The following is a 16,993-nucleotide window of genomic DNA, read 5'->3' on the forward strand; positions in this document are numbered from 1 at the left end:
AATATGTCACCTTTAGAATAAGTCTTTGTTATATAATAATTTCTATTTTGTGGCAATAAATACATTTTCATTTCATTTCATTTCATTTCATTTCATTTCAAAAGAGGTTTTTATTTTTTATATATTAAATAAGTAACAGGGTAGAGTATTTGATTAAAATTACGATAATCAATGTCCGTACCGATTAAGATGTTTGCAGATAAAAAAAACATCGTGTAACAACTACTGATATTGTGCAAGTTGTAAGATAAAATAAAACATTCGTGTATTAATTGATAAATTGACAAATTAAGAGCTGTCAAATCGAGCGCACATGCTGCGGCCATTTTGATAACAGATAATATATGCGTGATACTCTATAAAATATAATACGGTCCACTGCACGCAGATATGTTGATAAAATTATTTCTTACCGTTACATTGTGTTTGTTTTGCAATTAATTATTTTCTAAATATATCACTACACTCATATGTAAGTTTTTATTGATTAGTGAATTCTCGGCGGATATATACTCGTAGTACAAATCTTGCGCAAACCGATCAACTGTCAATCACGATTTATCACGACAATAGAACAATACGATGAATACCACGCTTCGTTCTGTCACCGTAGCCGACAATGTCACAGGCTTTAAATGTTGTTTGCAAATGCAGATGTATTAATATACTGAAAACATCACAAATAAACTAAAAGGACCAGTATTGTCCTTGCACTGTCGTCCTTCTCATTATCTATGCTAATATATATCTATGTATATCTATTCTAATATTATATAGAGGAAAGATTTGGATTTTTCTATTTATTTAAATAACTCAAAAACTGTTAGGCCGATATCAAAAATTCTTTCGCCATTAAAAACATACCATAACGTCCGTTATCAGTGAGTAACATAGGCTATATTTTTTATTTCACGAGGGCGAAATCGCGACTTGTGTTTATTAAAACAGAGATAGAAATACGTTTTGTCAAATTGTTTTAGTGTTAGAGTCACGGTTAGAGCTACAACTAAAGATATTTAATACATCACTAATTAGAATAACTACTTATAGATAAATGCATACAAATTCCACAGATGGTTTTAATAATGATAAAACTCACAACAAAATCATTTCAATCTCTGTAGTTGTTAATTAAATTTAGAACTACGTCTTTAATATTAAATATAAATTCTCGAAACTAACACTTAATGTAACCCTTAAAAGGAACCTCTTTGCAAAGTAAATATTTGCGCAGCTTTAGGAAACATTTGTTAACCTAACGTACATATTGCAACACTGAGCCGTACTATAATCATATGTGGTATATATGACTACTGGCAATTCTGCTATCTAAATTATAATTATGTAATCAAATAATTGTTAATGTTAATGATTTGTTTATTATTGCTTATACCGGAACGTGAAATTTATAAAAAAAAATCAACTAGACTAAAAACTACAGTCTTTTTATTCATAATTTCATTAACATAATATTTTTTTTGTTCTTTTTTTAAAAAAGCTCGTTATGGTTATAGGAACAAAGGAGCATCAAATGCAGTTAACTAAGCATGCTTTATTCAAGTGCATTTTCGCTTTTAGCAAATACCTCTTGTATATTAACATATTTGTACGCTTAGGTGTTTGTAATTTGTACACATACCTTTGTTATATAGGTCATGTTTATTGTTAAAAACCTGTTAGCATTATGTATTAGAATTCTTAAAGAGAACTACTCATTTTTCATATAGCTTCTCTGTTTTAGCTGCTAATTATATCTCAATCTATACTAATATAATAAAGCGTAAAAACACACAAAAAGCCCTACACTTACGACACGCTTTAGAGTATATATTTTTACGCTATTACACTTGGAGGGCGGGTAAAAAATTGAAAAAAAAAAACCTTTTTGTGAAAAAGGGACCATAAACTACAAGATGTCATTGAGCATTTGAATTTTGACATTCGCAATTAAAAATTTGACAAAAGCAAAAAATAAAATAGAATTAGAGACTAGAGAGCCGCATGGAACAGCTAGACTTAATAATAAAAACAATTATTTATAAGAGCTTATTTATTTCGTTTCATTCCTAGAACTCTGGTCGATTACTGTAGTGTACATTTTTTGCAATGTAACTTTATTAGTAACCGCATATTACAAAGTATAAAGTAACGGTACGCAACCAAATGGCTTCGGAATTCATCGGTCATGTACCCCTATCAATGTAAACGAAATACATGCGAGTTAATGATATCCGTATTTATAATTACAGGTATTGAACACCTTCAATAAAAACTTTTATTGAATATTGTGTTTGCTTAAACAAACCAGATTAGAAAAAGACACAAATGTATCCTATCAATGTCAATTCAGTATTATTTTCTTAATATTGTCAAACACATGAGTCTTATTTTAAACTAGTTGTTACTCGCGACTTCGTCCGCGTGATATTAAAGAATAATAGTCAATATAGCCTGTGTTACTTATTGTTAATTCAGCATTTTAATGGCGAAATAATTTTTGTAATCATACAAAAATCCAAATCTTTCCTTTTTACATTATTCTGAATCATGGTAAGCGCGGTATTCTAGAAGCGGTCAGTTAAAACCCTTTAAATTTCATACATTTTACAAGTTCACAAATGTCGACGTAATAATAGAGTCACGATAATCGTGGTATATGACTTTATATAAAAAACTATAATACTCAACAATGGTATGGAATTGATAAAATCAGTTTTATATTATAAATTATAATCTGCGACTGTGCTAACAAATTTATTGTTAGTCATTGCTGCGTTGAAGAGCGCGCGCAAACCTTTGACGAAAATATCGCATGTCAGTTTAGGCTCGGTTTGATTCCTATAAGCTTATACGGTGATGTGCACAATAACTACTCGACTTTAGTTGTGCAACTAAACAGTTGAATTTGCTGCGAAACAATCGACAATCACAACAGTTGTGTGATTGTTTAGTCGAAGGTGTGCGCCCGCTCTAATGACAATACATAAAGATCCCTGCTATATCACGACCTTGACTGCCAAATGTCAACATAGCTTATTGTTTTTTTTATTATTTAAATATATTTAACTATTTCAAATCACACAGTCAAGTAACTCAAACCACATTTTATAATCTTAGCGAAATATTATTCAAGTTAAGTTCTGTTGTGTTTTGGCAATTTTATGATCATAATTTTTTTTTAATAAATGAAACATGAACATTACATGTCCGATTTATGTTAAGTTGCATTTGCATTTTTTTACTTTCTAAACAATCCTACCATAAATATACATAAATCTTAATAATAAAGCAACACACTAGCCATAAAATATTAAAACACATAAAATTCATTTTTATTCCTTAGCAGCACAGATATTTTTATACACCGCACTATCCATTGAGGAAAACCACATGGCTCCGTACAGCCACTTGTATAAAAGTGCTCTTAAGACAGTTTATTTTTATTGAGCACATTATCAGTTATTTGTCTTAAGTTAACAGTAAATATGCAGCAACTGTACATTTAATCTTAACGAAGACTTTTCTTTGGCGGCGTTATCTTCGTAACGGTCGATGTCAGAAGACTTGACACGATAAATTTATACCCACCATTTTAGGAGGAAATATCTTCATAAATATTTATTGTAAGTGCAAATGATATTATATGGACATTTCGGAGATAGGCTAACTGTTTCTTAATTAAATTAACGATAAGCAATCGATAACTGACCTTATCGATTCTCACTTCTTAATGACCTTTCAGACATTTCACATTAAAAAGGGTGTTTGAGAAATCGGCTACTTAACCGGTTGAATACTAATTAAAGGTTAATAGTTCAGCTTAAAAATTAAGATAAGTACTCTTAAACGACCTAGTTACAGATTAAATAAAATTACTAATTCTTAATTTTAAAAAAACATGTTCACTTTGATTTTTTTTCAACTTGTTTTCGTAAGGTCCTAAATGTTAGACACCGTAGATAATAGACAAAAAATAAACCTGTGTGTATTAATAAATTTTTGAATAATAAATATTTAATTACTAAAAATGTGATTTGTATAACGGGACATTATGTAAAAAAAAATAGATATTCCGCATCGACCTTGATTCTGTTCTCAATTAGCGATCTTTAACCTGTCCGCATTATTTCGTGACTGTTTACCGTACGAAAAAAAAAAAACTATCAAATGTTAATGTTATTATCATATTCCCTGCAGTCTGTTCTTGTACCCGCATGTAAAACCATTATTCCACGGTCACCTGGTCAAGGTTGTAGAACAAACTAACGCCAAATTAACGTTCACAATACTTTTTTGTTGTCCTTTAATTTAGGTTATTGTAATGTCAATGATATGGCAACATTTCGAATCACTTGTCATATAACGATTGAATTCAAATTTAGAAGTTTTTTTCTTTTTAATATTTTGATTGAAGCATTATTGGCGTTAATCCTCTGTGTACAGTTTTGTTTGATGTGGGTCAAGCTAACTTGTCTTTGAATTTACACATGTTATAATAGTGACGGATTTTTAAATCACGATATATTTACTTTCAAGTTAATCTTTAGAAATTCATAATTGTAAATTAACTTTGAATCTATTTGCATTTTGATTTTATACTATTAGTTATACATTTTTAACAAAAAATGGATTTCTTTTTCAATTCAATGGATATATTCCTATATTGGATAACAGAGCTTTCCTAGAAGTCAGGAAGACGTCAGAAATTGCACAAAGATGAAATCATATCCCGTACGATGTACTGATCTCCTCGTACTTGTGTGAAACATTACATTTTTAATACAAACTTAATTAAGAAACAAAATTTTATTGCTACCAGTTTCACAATTTCTGTTTAAGTTATATTGTGTCAAGTTACTGCTGTTAAGAGAGATAATGAGCAAGATATCGAAGATAAGGTAGTTATAATTTGATACCAAAATGTAAGAGTTTTCGGGTAATAAATCCAATTGTTTATTACTACAACTAAATGGTCATACATACAGTAAATCGTTTTAAATCACGCTGTCTTTATTAAAGAAAATGCCCTTTTGAGTTGACCGAAACTCTTTGATACGCCGGCCATGACATTTTTCACGAATTTCGTAAATTGCACCTTCAAAAACTGGCAAAGATTAAAAATGCAGAGCTCTTATTTCATCACATTTAATTATCAGGTAATTTCATATAGAGCTTGATTTTAAGCCTGTACTGTAGACAGCAATTATCGAGCGTTGCCGATCGGGTTTATTAACCTCTGTCTATGGAACTTATAGATTGTTATACTCTATAAAAAAATGATATTTAATTCAGTCATCCGAGCTTTGCTAAAATGACGGATGTCTACCACGTTATATTTTACAATAATCTCAAAGTTTTTACAATTCATTTGCAGATATCGTTCATTACAGTAATGAAAAATATTTTTCGAATAATTTAAATAAATAAAATAACCAGTAGGTAATAATGACTCACAAGGTTTGTCTTAGAGTATATCTATTGATTTATAAACTATGGGAATGTGTTATTACAACTTGAAATCAACAGTGTTTTAAGTGAATTTTCCTCCCATTGTTATATCTTGAGAATGATTCCTGGGAATACATAAATGCTGAGATTTGATTCCATATTGGTTATAATTGGCCTTGTTGTACATAATTATGTTGAAACGAGTATGACATTCTTATGAATATGTGATTATTATTTTTATCGTAGGCATTTGTGTTATCTGTATCAACTACATTTAGCAAATATTGATAAATCATCCCGATAATAATTACCTTATTCTCGCATGTATGCTATACTTTCGGAGTATCAAATATTCAACTACTCGTAGATACACACGAGTTCTTGCGGTTGTCAAAACAAATGCTTGTTAAATCTTAACACAAGTAAGGTCTTAGCAATAAGTCTTATTAACTTAAGTGCCCTTCACCTTGAAAGAGAAATTGTAAAAGAAACGTATAACTTAAGAGCTAACTTTTAGATTAGTAATAGTAAAAAGACAATTTATAATGTAGACTTAGAGAGTACATAAAATAGTTTTATTACAATATAAAGCATTTATCAACGAGCATTCACCGCCGTCAACAATTTAAATAAAGTCGTATTTTAAACATAAATTTCACCGAAGGCGTACAGTTAACGGTATAATAAACAAAACCCTCTTGTAGTGAGTTATTGAGCGATTTGTCAACTCAAGGGCGCGCAGACGTACACGCACTCTGTTGACACGACTGTCTCCCAACTATGTACCGGTTTTAGTCGCATAGTGCACATAATAAAGCTTTAAGCTGTTTACACAACTGCGTAATAGCCAAAGCATCGTTTTTTAAGAAGTCGTTGAACTTATTTAATTAAAAGTAGTGGCTACAAAAATGTCGACGCAACTATTGTGAAAGGACCCTAAACTATAATACGCTTCATACAACCTTCATGTGAAAGTCTTACGTAATAAAAATACATTTAAACCAAGAGTTAAAAATGACCTCAATTTATATAAAACTAATATCGTAGTTTTATTTATTCAATACAACACTCTCTTTTTCTGAATCTTCACATTTCTTTTTATAGAGCTACTTATAATATACCTTTATTTTTACTTTATTGCAACTAGGTTACCCAGTGAGGTTTTTGTAGTTGCTATTCTGTGTTCAAATTCGCACCACAATTTATAACAATGTGTTTATGTGAAATTTCAATAGAAGTAAAACTTTCGCGTATTCCACATGAAAATAAGTTGAGAAGAAGCTGAGAAGTCACTCATTCTAAACCTCATTGTTAATTCTTTTTAGACGTTTAAGAAAGATAGGACCTATAGACCAGTAGAGTATGTGAACGAAAGAGTTAGACTTTAGTTTGTTCTATTAGCTTGATATAGTTAATAATTTTACAAATATTATAAATGCGAAAGTTTGGACGGACGAAGGTTTGATAGAGTTTGTAGCCTAAACGGCTGAACGGAACTCGATGAAATTGGCATAAATGTAGAGCATACTCTGGAAACATAGGTTATTTTTATTTTTTTTCTTCCACGCGAAGTCGCAGGCGAAAGATAGTTGTATCATATGTAAATCAAAAGAAAATTATGCAATTGCAATATTATATACTAGCTTTCGCTCGTGACTCAAAAAAAATGCAAGTTGTCTATGTGTTCTTCCAGACTATCCTATGCATCTATGCCAAATTTCATCGAAGTCTGTCCAACCGTTTAGGCTACAAATTCTAACAAACATTCATCCATCCGTCTAAATTTTTGCATTTATAATATTAGTATGATAGGAACTTTAACCTCATCGAATTTCAATAAAGAATCTTTATTATTAAAACAAAAGCGTGACTTTCGATGTGACTCAGTTGGTTGCTTCCGCGCACGTAACGATTCTTTTTACTACTCTATATTTCTATACACAACACGTTATAATTATGTAAGTTGTTAATTTCGTGCTTGTAGTTTAAATCAAACGTCAGCACAGTTATGGTCATTCTTACACTGTAATAACGCTTTGTCACGGTTTATGCTTTTAATTAAGACATTAATTATAAAAATAGTATTTCACAAACGAGATATCTTAAGCATTATAATGAACATTAGTAAAGTATTGTTTTCACTATTAATTATTGAAAATACGTTTGTGTGTACATTTTAATAAGAGTCATTTTTTTCGCTAACCTATTAGTAACTATACAATGAATCATATTGCACTATGCTGTAATCTACCTGAATGTTACACATCTCAGAATAATTATCAAGTTGTATTGTGGGCGTATAATCTAATTGTTAAATTACATCGCTCCTATTGCTGAAATAATTCACCATATGTCAAGAACTGTTACAATTAATAGGCTTTTGATACAGTTCACTATAGTAACAGTTTTCATCTCATTTTTCTAAATACTCTTTTAACATCCGTCTAAAAGATCCGCTAGTGAGGACAATTATCGCATGGTTGTCCGTCCATAGCTAATTTGTACTTGTTACATTGTCGTACCGTTACACGGTGTGATGTTTGAAGGTGACAACCCTGACTTTCAATTTATATTTATACATTAGAAAAATTAAAATCAACAGTATTAATTGAAAACGATGATATCATATTTAATCTTTACACGGGTAATTGGATCTATTAGAAATAATACATTTAAATGTTTAAAAAGGAGAAATTTCAACTAGTCACTTCTATAAATATTCTTAAATCTTCCGATTTAAAACAGAGTGGTTATATGTATTTGTTTCACGAATAACTTGAAGATCTCTTTTGAGCGATAAACATAATAAAATAACCACTTCATCACGAATTTTATTAAGTTACCAAGGTTCATATGATTCAGAGGGGTAATTTAGATTAAAATTAGTCCAGAATGTCCGTAAACTTTATAAGTTAAATCATAGTTTGCAGGTCATACGATGGACGGTCGGCCTCGTTGCCACTGGACTTGAATTAACATATCGTATATACATTAATAACTGGCTCAATGAACTGCCGCCGGCTGTAATTGACAATGGGCGGGAATATGGATTGCAAAAGAGTTCAAATCTAGTTTCATATAAGCATATGATAAGCTATTCCATTCGTCATTGTGTTGTGCCATTACTAAACTAGACTATGTTATTAAATTGAAATGTTTAAATAGTAGTCAAAATGCTCCAACTTAGCATAAGTAAAAAGATCGGATACCTTTAATTGTAGGTGTGTAAAGAAAGCTGTTTGCAGCGACTGCAATTCGCCAAAAAAAATCCTCAAAGGTCGGCAACGCATCTGTAGTTCTTCTGGTGTTGCAGATGTCCATGGGCGTCGTTGACCACCTCTGTGTTCCCGCCGTACTTTTGCCCCCTTCTCTTATATAAAAAAGAAAACCTATGTTATGTTCGACATTGATGTTAAAATATATGCTATATAAAATTCTTAAAAGTTATATAATTTTTTTAGTTCCATTATGTGTGCGCTTCATAGAAAATATTGAATTACATTCACAATATAAAATTGTAATTGATTAATTTTAAATTCAATACAACGACTTATAAAGGTGAGTGCACATGTAGTAAGCGCGCGACAGCCGCGGGCCGCCTAGTGTGCACTTGGCCTACATCCAACCGGTCTGTACGGAATGAACGGAACTCTTCCTAACCTAAGATCGTGACCCCTAAAACATTACCTTTATGCATTAAATGCATATTTTTAATTAAATACAGTATCATACTTTAAGAGTTTTTATTAAAAATATTCTAAAGTATGTCTGATTTCAATTCAATTCATTATGTCGCGAATGTATCGAATTGAACCTCATACCTTTTGGATAAAACTTTGGCACTTTGACCGCTGGGTAACACTAAATATAGTACAGTTTATTACAGAGAAAGTAATAAGAGATTGTTACACTTTCTCTATGTCGGACGAGTCGCAAAACGGGTTTGTTTATTTTTGCTTTCGTACTTTCGTCGCGACTGCCAAGACGCGGGTGAATTTTAATCGATGCATATTTTTAGACCTTACATTATAATTATAGTACAAAAGAAAAAGAAAAACATAGTGAAAATAATAAAAAGTAGAGAAAGTAGTTAGCTAATAGAATAATGACTACATTATACGATTAATAAAAGCAGCAAAAACAACAATACATATAATTTTGTATAACACGTATAGTTAATTTTTCGGATCTATAAAGGTTCGTAGTAAATTAAACTGGAAATCTTTTCCCTGTAAGTTTTTTAAATGTGTAAAATTTTTGCGATATCATTTTGCAATTTTTTCCAGTCTAAGCAGCCCTTTATATTGAAGACGTGGCTATCGGCTAACCTACGCGGTGGTCTCGATTGTTCAGCCGTGATTGATTGCTTTTGTTTATGCGTCCGCTCTGTTTGTTTTCAATCACTTTTATTTAATAGTCAGAGCGTGATGGGAACATCGTGAGGATATCAATTGAATGCGTTACGTGTTCCAATATCTGAATAATCGACACGTAAATTTTTATCGATGATAAATCGAAGTGATAACGCCACTTATACAAATATAATCATGTGTTTACACTGTCGAAAAAAATCAACAAAAGCGTATTTTCATCCCTCTTATCTTTTTAGGAAAAAAATGCGATAGCAAATAACTTTTAGCACAGATTGTCGGGAGTTCTAATTCAAGGTATTTCACGTTGCTGTCACCTAATAGGTAATCAATTTAGTAATATGCGGGTTATGTTTGCTAAAAGTTTTAATCCTTAACAACAACTAGATAAAGCGACGACCTTTTATGTTTTCTTTATGCTTGTAAAACTAAATTAACATGTTCGTCAATAACATCAATTCACCTTTTCATGTTTTAATTCAAACAAACAAGTTATGTTAAGATATCGATCTAACAACGTACGAATTGATTTTTAAACGTCTATATTTCGCAAGAGTTTAATATAAACATTTCTATTTATAATTACGAGAAAATATCTTGACAGTTGTGTGTAGATTGTGATTGATGCTGTTTGGAAGAGACTACGAGGTCTAAATGATATTTAATTCGAGTGAGAATCTCAGAGCAATACTTCTCGTCAAGACTCAATATACGCGCCAATCTATCCAAACTTCTAGTGACATTGACAGTTGTCAGCTAGGGACGTGACGTTTATGCCGATAATCTAGAGTTGCGCCAATTCTACAGCACGGTACTAATTTTGTTCCTAACAATACTAACTAATAACTTCTAATATTATAAATGCGAAAGTTTTGATGGATGGATGGGTGTTTGTTAGAGTTTGTAGCCTAAACTTCTAAACTGATCTTAATTAAATTTGGCATAGATGTAGGTTAGTCTAGAAGAACGCATATACTGCTCACTTTTGTTTTTTTTTAATTACGCGGAAGGAGTCGCGGGCGAAAGCTAGTTCTCAACAGAGAGACATGAGAAAAATATGAGGTATTCATTTTATTCTATCTATATATCTATATCTTACATTAATTTTACTTACTACCTGTAAGTAATTTGTTACACCAACTTTCTAAGATTTCTTTATCTTGTCGATAAAAATTTCCACCGCATCGTGTAGTTACGACCGGCGTGATAAAGTACATTTACATGTACCGGTTTATTTAAACACATTAAAACGCATCCGATTGATACGCGGCAATGCATACGTACCGTTACAATGTCCTCTCAAGGTAAATTGATATCTAAGTCAATAGAGTTAAGCGTTAAATTAAAAAACAGTACATTTTATGACATTTAAATGACTCCTGTTTGTTGCATTAGAATTTGTCGTAATCAAAACGGTACGGTTCGTGTTACGAAATCGAGTTTGTAGAAAGGCGATAAAAAGTCAAGCTTAAAAGTTACGACCTTAATAATATTCCCAATTTACAGATAAGAGTTTTAACGAAAGATAATCAACAAAAAACCAATTGCTGGAAAGCGAATAACTTAGTTATAACAAAATATCACATAAAATGTGATATTATCAATACCTTTGTTAAAACAGGGTTATAAGTTTTAATAATTAAACAATTGTTGGAATTACTTAAAAGTATGTTCAACCTATAACCGCCTTCAGCGTGTGTCTTGCACCCAACGTGAAAAGCTCTCGAGTCATTTGCCGCTTAATTTATTACACTATTAAAGTTCTCGCACGAACTACATTTAAATAAGGCTGCGACAATGTGTCGCGCTGCACGGCTGCGTGGCGTATGGGAGAGAATATGTCAGCCTTCTATGTTAACTAAGTGGATTGCCCTCTCGCTGGTGACAACTCGAGCCATTCTTGCGGCGTGCTTACGGTTTTATGTGGTTTTGAAAGTGCTGTTTAATTTAGTAATCGAATTATTTAATATCTACATTATCTAAAGTCATTATAAGTTCAAATTAATGTCAATTAAGTGCATACACAGAATATGATAAGAAGACGCTTTAGGAAGTTTGTTTATTAGGATACCTTAATTATTATCAGCTGTTAAGAAGCACATGATAGGAAGATCTCGGAATTTATTGTACTATAATAATAAAAATGTACTATATCTATACTATTATAATAAAGCGTAAACACACACTTCTTTGTTGCCTAAGATGTCAGCAATTACAGAATATTTTTGAATAATTATATTTTCAATAAAAAGGCCTACACCTTCGTCATGCTTTAGGCTATATATTTTCACGCTATTAAATTTAGTGGGTAAATAAATTGGATAAAAATACTGATGTGGGAAAGAGACCATAAGTTGCTGCCAACATCAAGGTAAGATTGCCATGGATTGTCATAATGTCATTTTGACATTTGCAATTGATAATTTGACAAATGTAAACGATAAAATAAAGTTTTTAACATTACCTGCGGATGAAGCCACATGGGAACAGCTATTCCACTATAAATGTGTTCATCCGAATCTTCTGCCCGTAAATCATAACAAAGAATTATTATATTCAACCGATTTGGTATTTTAATCTTGATTTAAGCATCGCGTAGGCATCGTTGAGAGGTCTTATGCTCTTTAAGTCATTAACTAAAATTTATGTTCATTATGTGTAATAAATACTGAGCAATGTATTTAACATTCGTGAGCGTTCGCTGGCGACTTTATGAAAATCGTCACATCTCCAATACAATCCTATTCATTACTTAGATTTAGTTACGCCGCTTTTGTATAAGTCGTAATGAGTCATAGATTATATCAATGTAACAGTTGACTGAGTTTTAAATAGTGTAATAGTTAAAAATTTATTGCGTTTTTTATCCCGCCAAAATTTTAGGGAAAATAAATAAAAAGATATAGTGAGTGTGTGTGGAGTACGGAAAATCATATTGGAACTTTACTTTTTACTGCACAAACGTTTGGAAAAAATCTTTACCACAAAATAAGCTGATTATATCTGAAATAAAACGTGATTTACAAGTTCCTTCAAACATGATTTTTCCTAAGAAAACTTTTAATTCAGTTGCTCACATTTTCCTTTTTAGTAATGCATATAATCTTAAATTAATACACGACATAATATTTCAATAAATAACTTTATTTCATCGTGTTATTCAATAGCCACACCGTACCGTTTACTTAAAGCTTCATCATCATCACCAGCTCACTATACGTCCCCACCGAGGGGCTCGGAGCCTACCCTAATACGGGGTGACTAGGCCGTAGTCAACCACGCTGGCCAAGTGCGGGTTGGTTGACTTCACACATATCTTTGAATTTCTTCGCCGATAGGTGCAGGTTGCATCACGATGTTTTCCTTCACCGTAAGAACGTCGGGTAAATTATGTACACACATTGGTACATGGCGGCGGGATTCGAACCCAAGACCTGTAGATTACAAGTGTTCAAACCACTGAGCCACCGACGCTCCTTACTTAAAGCTTAATACATTCTAAATGCGTGTTCATAATTATGTTAAAGTATCAGAAACTAAAGTATGTATTAATTCTTAATTATACCTTATTTCAATTGTAAAAAATCATCATCTTTCTCTCCTATCTACTGCCATAGGGTCGGCGGAATAGGTTTTTATCCTCCAATAACTCTATTATACGTCATCTCAGTCATCAATACCTTTTTGCTCCTGTCACTTTTCACGCAATCCATCCATCTCTTTCTAGGTCTACCTCTACCGGTGTATCCTTCCACACTCATAAGTAACGTTCTCCTTGTAACATGCGATTCTCTTCATAACAAGCCCATACCATGCTAGCTATAAAAAGCTTCATAGATAGGTAATATTTATTTGAAAATAGAACATAACTAATTGTACGATTCGAGAAATTAGCGTATTATTATGTTACGAGAACAATTACATTAAACGATACGATAATGGACTCCTAATTAATGTTGACGGCTCAATTAATTGTTCAGCTTCAGGCCGCGATATCTCAACACACAAACATTTGTCATCGTCACATAAGATAGATTGAACGGCCAATAACTTATTTTTCCCATGTGATGACTAATTTTTCGTTAGCTTTCAATATATTTTTACACTAGCTGTTGCTCGCGACTTCACACGCGTGAAATTAAATAAATAATGTAAATATATCCTATGTTACTCAGCGATATCGTAGCTTTTCGTAGGTGCAAATTTTTTTAAAACGGGCCAGTAGTATTAGAGTTACTTTAATACACACAAAAATAAAAAAATGAAAACCGTTCCTATTTATAATATTAGTATTTAACAGCGAAAAACAATTAAATCTCAAACGCCTTAATGCTAATTTTGCTTTGGATAGAATTATGAGTATAAAAAAAGTTACTAACAATTTAGTGTGCATAGCCCAACATTTAGTGCCATAGTTCTAAAAATATTATGACCTCTTATTTAGTCATAGTGACATTTAATTGGAATTTATTATACTTAGGTATAATGTTAGAAGCGACAAAATAATTATAGTTGTTTGATTTAGGAGGTCTCTAAAATATTAACTTGGTACGATTTAAACTTGGTCCGGGTCGGACATATATGACATGTAGGTAAGATATGTGTTGCCAAAATGTGGTGCAAGTGAAGAGCAACAGCAGGTATTACAAAATTACACATTTTTACAATAGTTGGAATTAACAAGGCAAACAAGATCAAACAAGCAGAACTGTTGCTCTTCCAAGTCTTGAAACGCATAAAAATATTGCCATATTCTAGTTTACTATTAAAAAAATACTTTAACTCTTGTTGTCTCTAAAAAGACCGTAACTACATTTTAAAATAAGACCTTTAGGAATCACATTTAATTATTTAATTTCACTTTATACCTTTGATTTTTATTTTACTATGGTCGATGTCTGTTTTACTCATTTTCTCAATAGAAAATCTAAAAATTGTAAATCCGCTTATTATCTGTGTCGATGTACTCTAACAGGGATTGTAGGCGCCCTTGGCTTCGGCCGCAGGGCGCAGGGCGCAAGGAGTGTTTAGCTCACGCATGTTGCTACCGCTCGTGTCCGACATGTGAACGTATGTTAGACACCACATTGCGGCCAAATTCTTGCACATGCGGCTTTCAAAGTGCAATAACAGTTCAAATTATATCTTGTGATGTAGAGCACACAATATCGTGTTTTGATGTTTATCATTTAGGTTTTAACACGCCTTTCTCGCTTCTATATCCAGACATCTACATGATCTTAGACAACAAAAACCATGTAGCAACAAATCAAATTCTAGCACAAAAATTCCACTATTTGCAATTTAAAATCCAGTAATGTAAAATAAAAACGCATTTATGTTACAAAATGTTTAAAGCTTTATCTCGTTCATAAGTTTTGCAAAGCTTTCGTTATCTGTCTAATTGAATAACATTAATTAGCGTGTAAAGAAGTCGAAGAAGTTGTTAAAAATAAAACGGCAGGCGGTTTTTTTAATAGCTCGCGAAATGAGAATCGGAAACGTCTATCAAGATTACAAATAGATTGATATGCACTTAAAATTAATAACAATAAACATTGAACTGTCATGTGGCAATGGTGTTAGCATTTAGGAAATTTATTACTGTGCAATCTAGTTTTGGTGAGGTTGCGAAAATGTATTAATTGATTTATATGTGAACCTTGCAAGTTTATATGTTGCCGGTAAACCGTATCTCTTGTAGCCGCCTTTATTTGTGTCCTTGTACGTAAAAAAAGAAGAAAGAAATTGTTGTTAGATGTAATTAACAATGTTGAATATTGTTTACTTATAACTCCGGATTACTTATAAAAATAGTTTCGATCTCTTCAAAATTGTTTCACAATGACCTGATTGAACTATAAACACGGATGCATTTATTAAATAATTTAATGCGTACATTTAACATTCAAATTGCATTTAATTTATTTGCGTAATATATTTGAAGTACATGTTATAATCTTAGCTGAGGTCACTTAGTGCGACCATCTAAATTCCCTATAGAATCGTAGTCACGAATATTTAATATCGATTAAAATACAAGTTAACTCTATTACAAAGGTCTTTTTTACATTAGTGAGATAAATTTATTGATGCATATTCTGCGCCTTTTAAGGTTTTATTTATTTATCTACCTGCCCTTTTCTCTACAGAGGCTTACCTCAGTGGGTCACTTCTATTCATTTCTAACAATCGTCATATTAGAAATCACTTCCTTCTTATGCATATACTTTTTCACATTTTTTTTTTAAATTCACCAATTTAATTTACTCGGTATACTATCGATGTCTATGCCAATAATAGGTAACAAAGCGTGTCTCTAATTAAGATTTACATTGCGATGTTTAGATGTGTATCGGTGTTGAAGCGCACGCCGTCAACGAGTCGCACTCTCAGGCGAAAAGGTCTCTGTTAATAGTACTAAAGGTTACTTAAAGATAATAATCTGTATTTGTAAAACCTTTGTTTCAGTTAAATAATTGTTAAAGACGAAGCATCTGTATTTCAACAAGTTTTCTTTTACCGAAGTGTGTAGACAATAATTTTGGGATACTGTGCTTAGTACAGTTTTTCTCCCAATGTCAATACTCATAAAACTTTGTTCGTTCCGCAGGCGATCGGGCACGTGTCTGGCGGGCACATCAACCCAGCAGTGACGTGCGGTCTGTTCGTATCTGGTGACATCAAGCTGCTAAAAGCATTGCTGTACGTGGTCGCACAAGCGGTAGGCGCGGTCGCGGGAGCTGCGTTCATCAGGGTAAGTTATCTACATTTTTAATTCATTCTGATTGTCAAAATAACGGAGGAGCTAGTGGCTTGTGTCGTACTCCGTAATCCGTAACTTTTTTTAATAATACAATGATCAGCCAAAAGATTATTCTTTGTTCATACCGTAAAACAGACGTCAGACAGAGACACGGTATTAGAGAATTTTGTCCCTAACGGTTATCTCCCCATCCATTACTTCTTAAGCTTTGCAGCTATTTTTATGAACACATAGACTGGTATTTAAAGACGTCAAATATCTTAACGATGCTGTAGAATGAAGACAAGAATGTGAAGAAGATAAAATGTGTATCATCTACATCCTAGGTTACTAAATAAGTTTGTAATGACTGGAAATAATGAATGCGGAAAATGGACGACGGTTGATGTGAGAAAAGTGATGCATTGTG

General features: G+C 32.1%; 1 protein-coding gene across 2 annotated transcripts in view; it reads left to right on the forward strand.

The window, feature by feature from the left end:
* Positions 1–16,993, forward strand: part of LOC106108094 (aquaporin AQPAe.a) — a 45,908-nt gene that overhangs the window by 22,896 nt on the left and 6,019 nt on the right. For both annotated transcript variants that reach the window (XM_013289180.1, XM_013289179.1), the window contains exon 3: positions 16,432–16,575. In XM_013289180.1, the coding sequence (XP_013144634.1) occupies positions 16,432–16,575 (144 nt within the window). The remainder of the gene's footprint in view (positions 1–16,431; positions 16,576–16,993) is intronic.

This window comes from Papilio polytes, unplaced genomic scaffold (assembly GCF_000836215.1).
Source record: "Papilio polytes unplaced genomic scaffold, Ppol_1.0 DF821845.1, whole genome shotgun sequence".
Lineage (NCBI taxonomy): Eukaryota > Metazoa > Arthropoda > Insecta > Lepidoptera > Papilionidae > Papilio > Papilio polytes.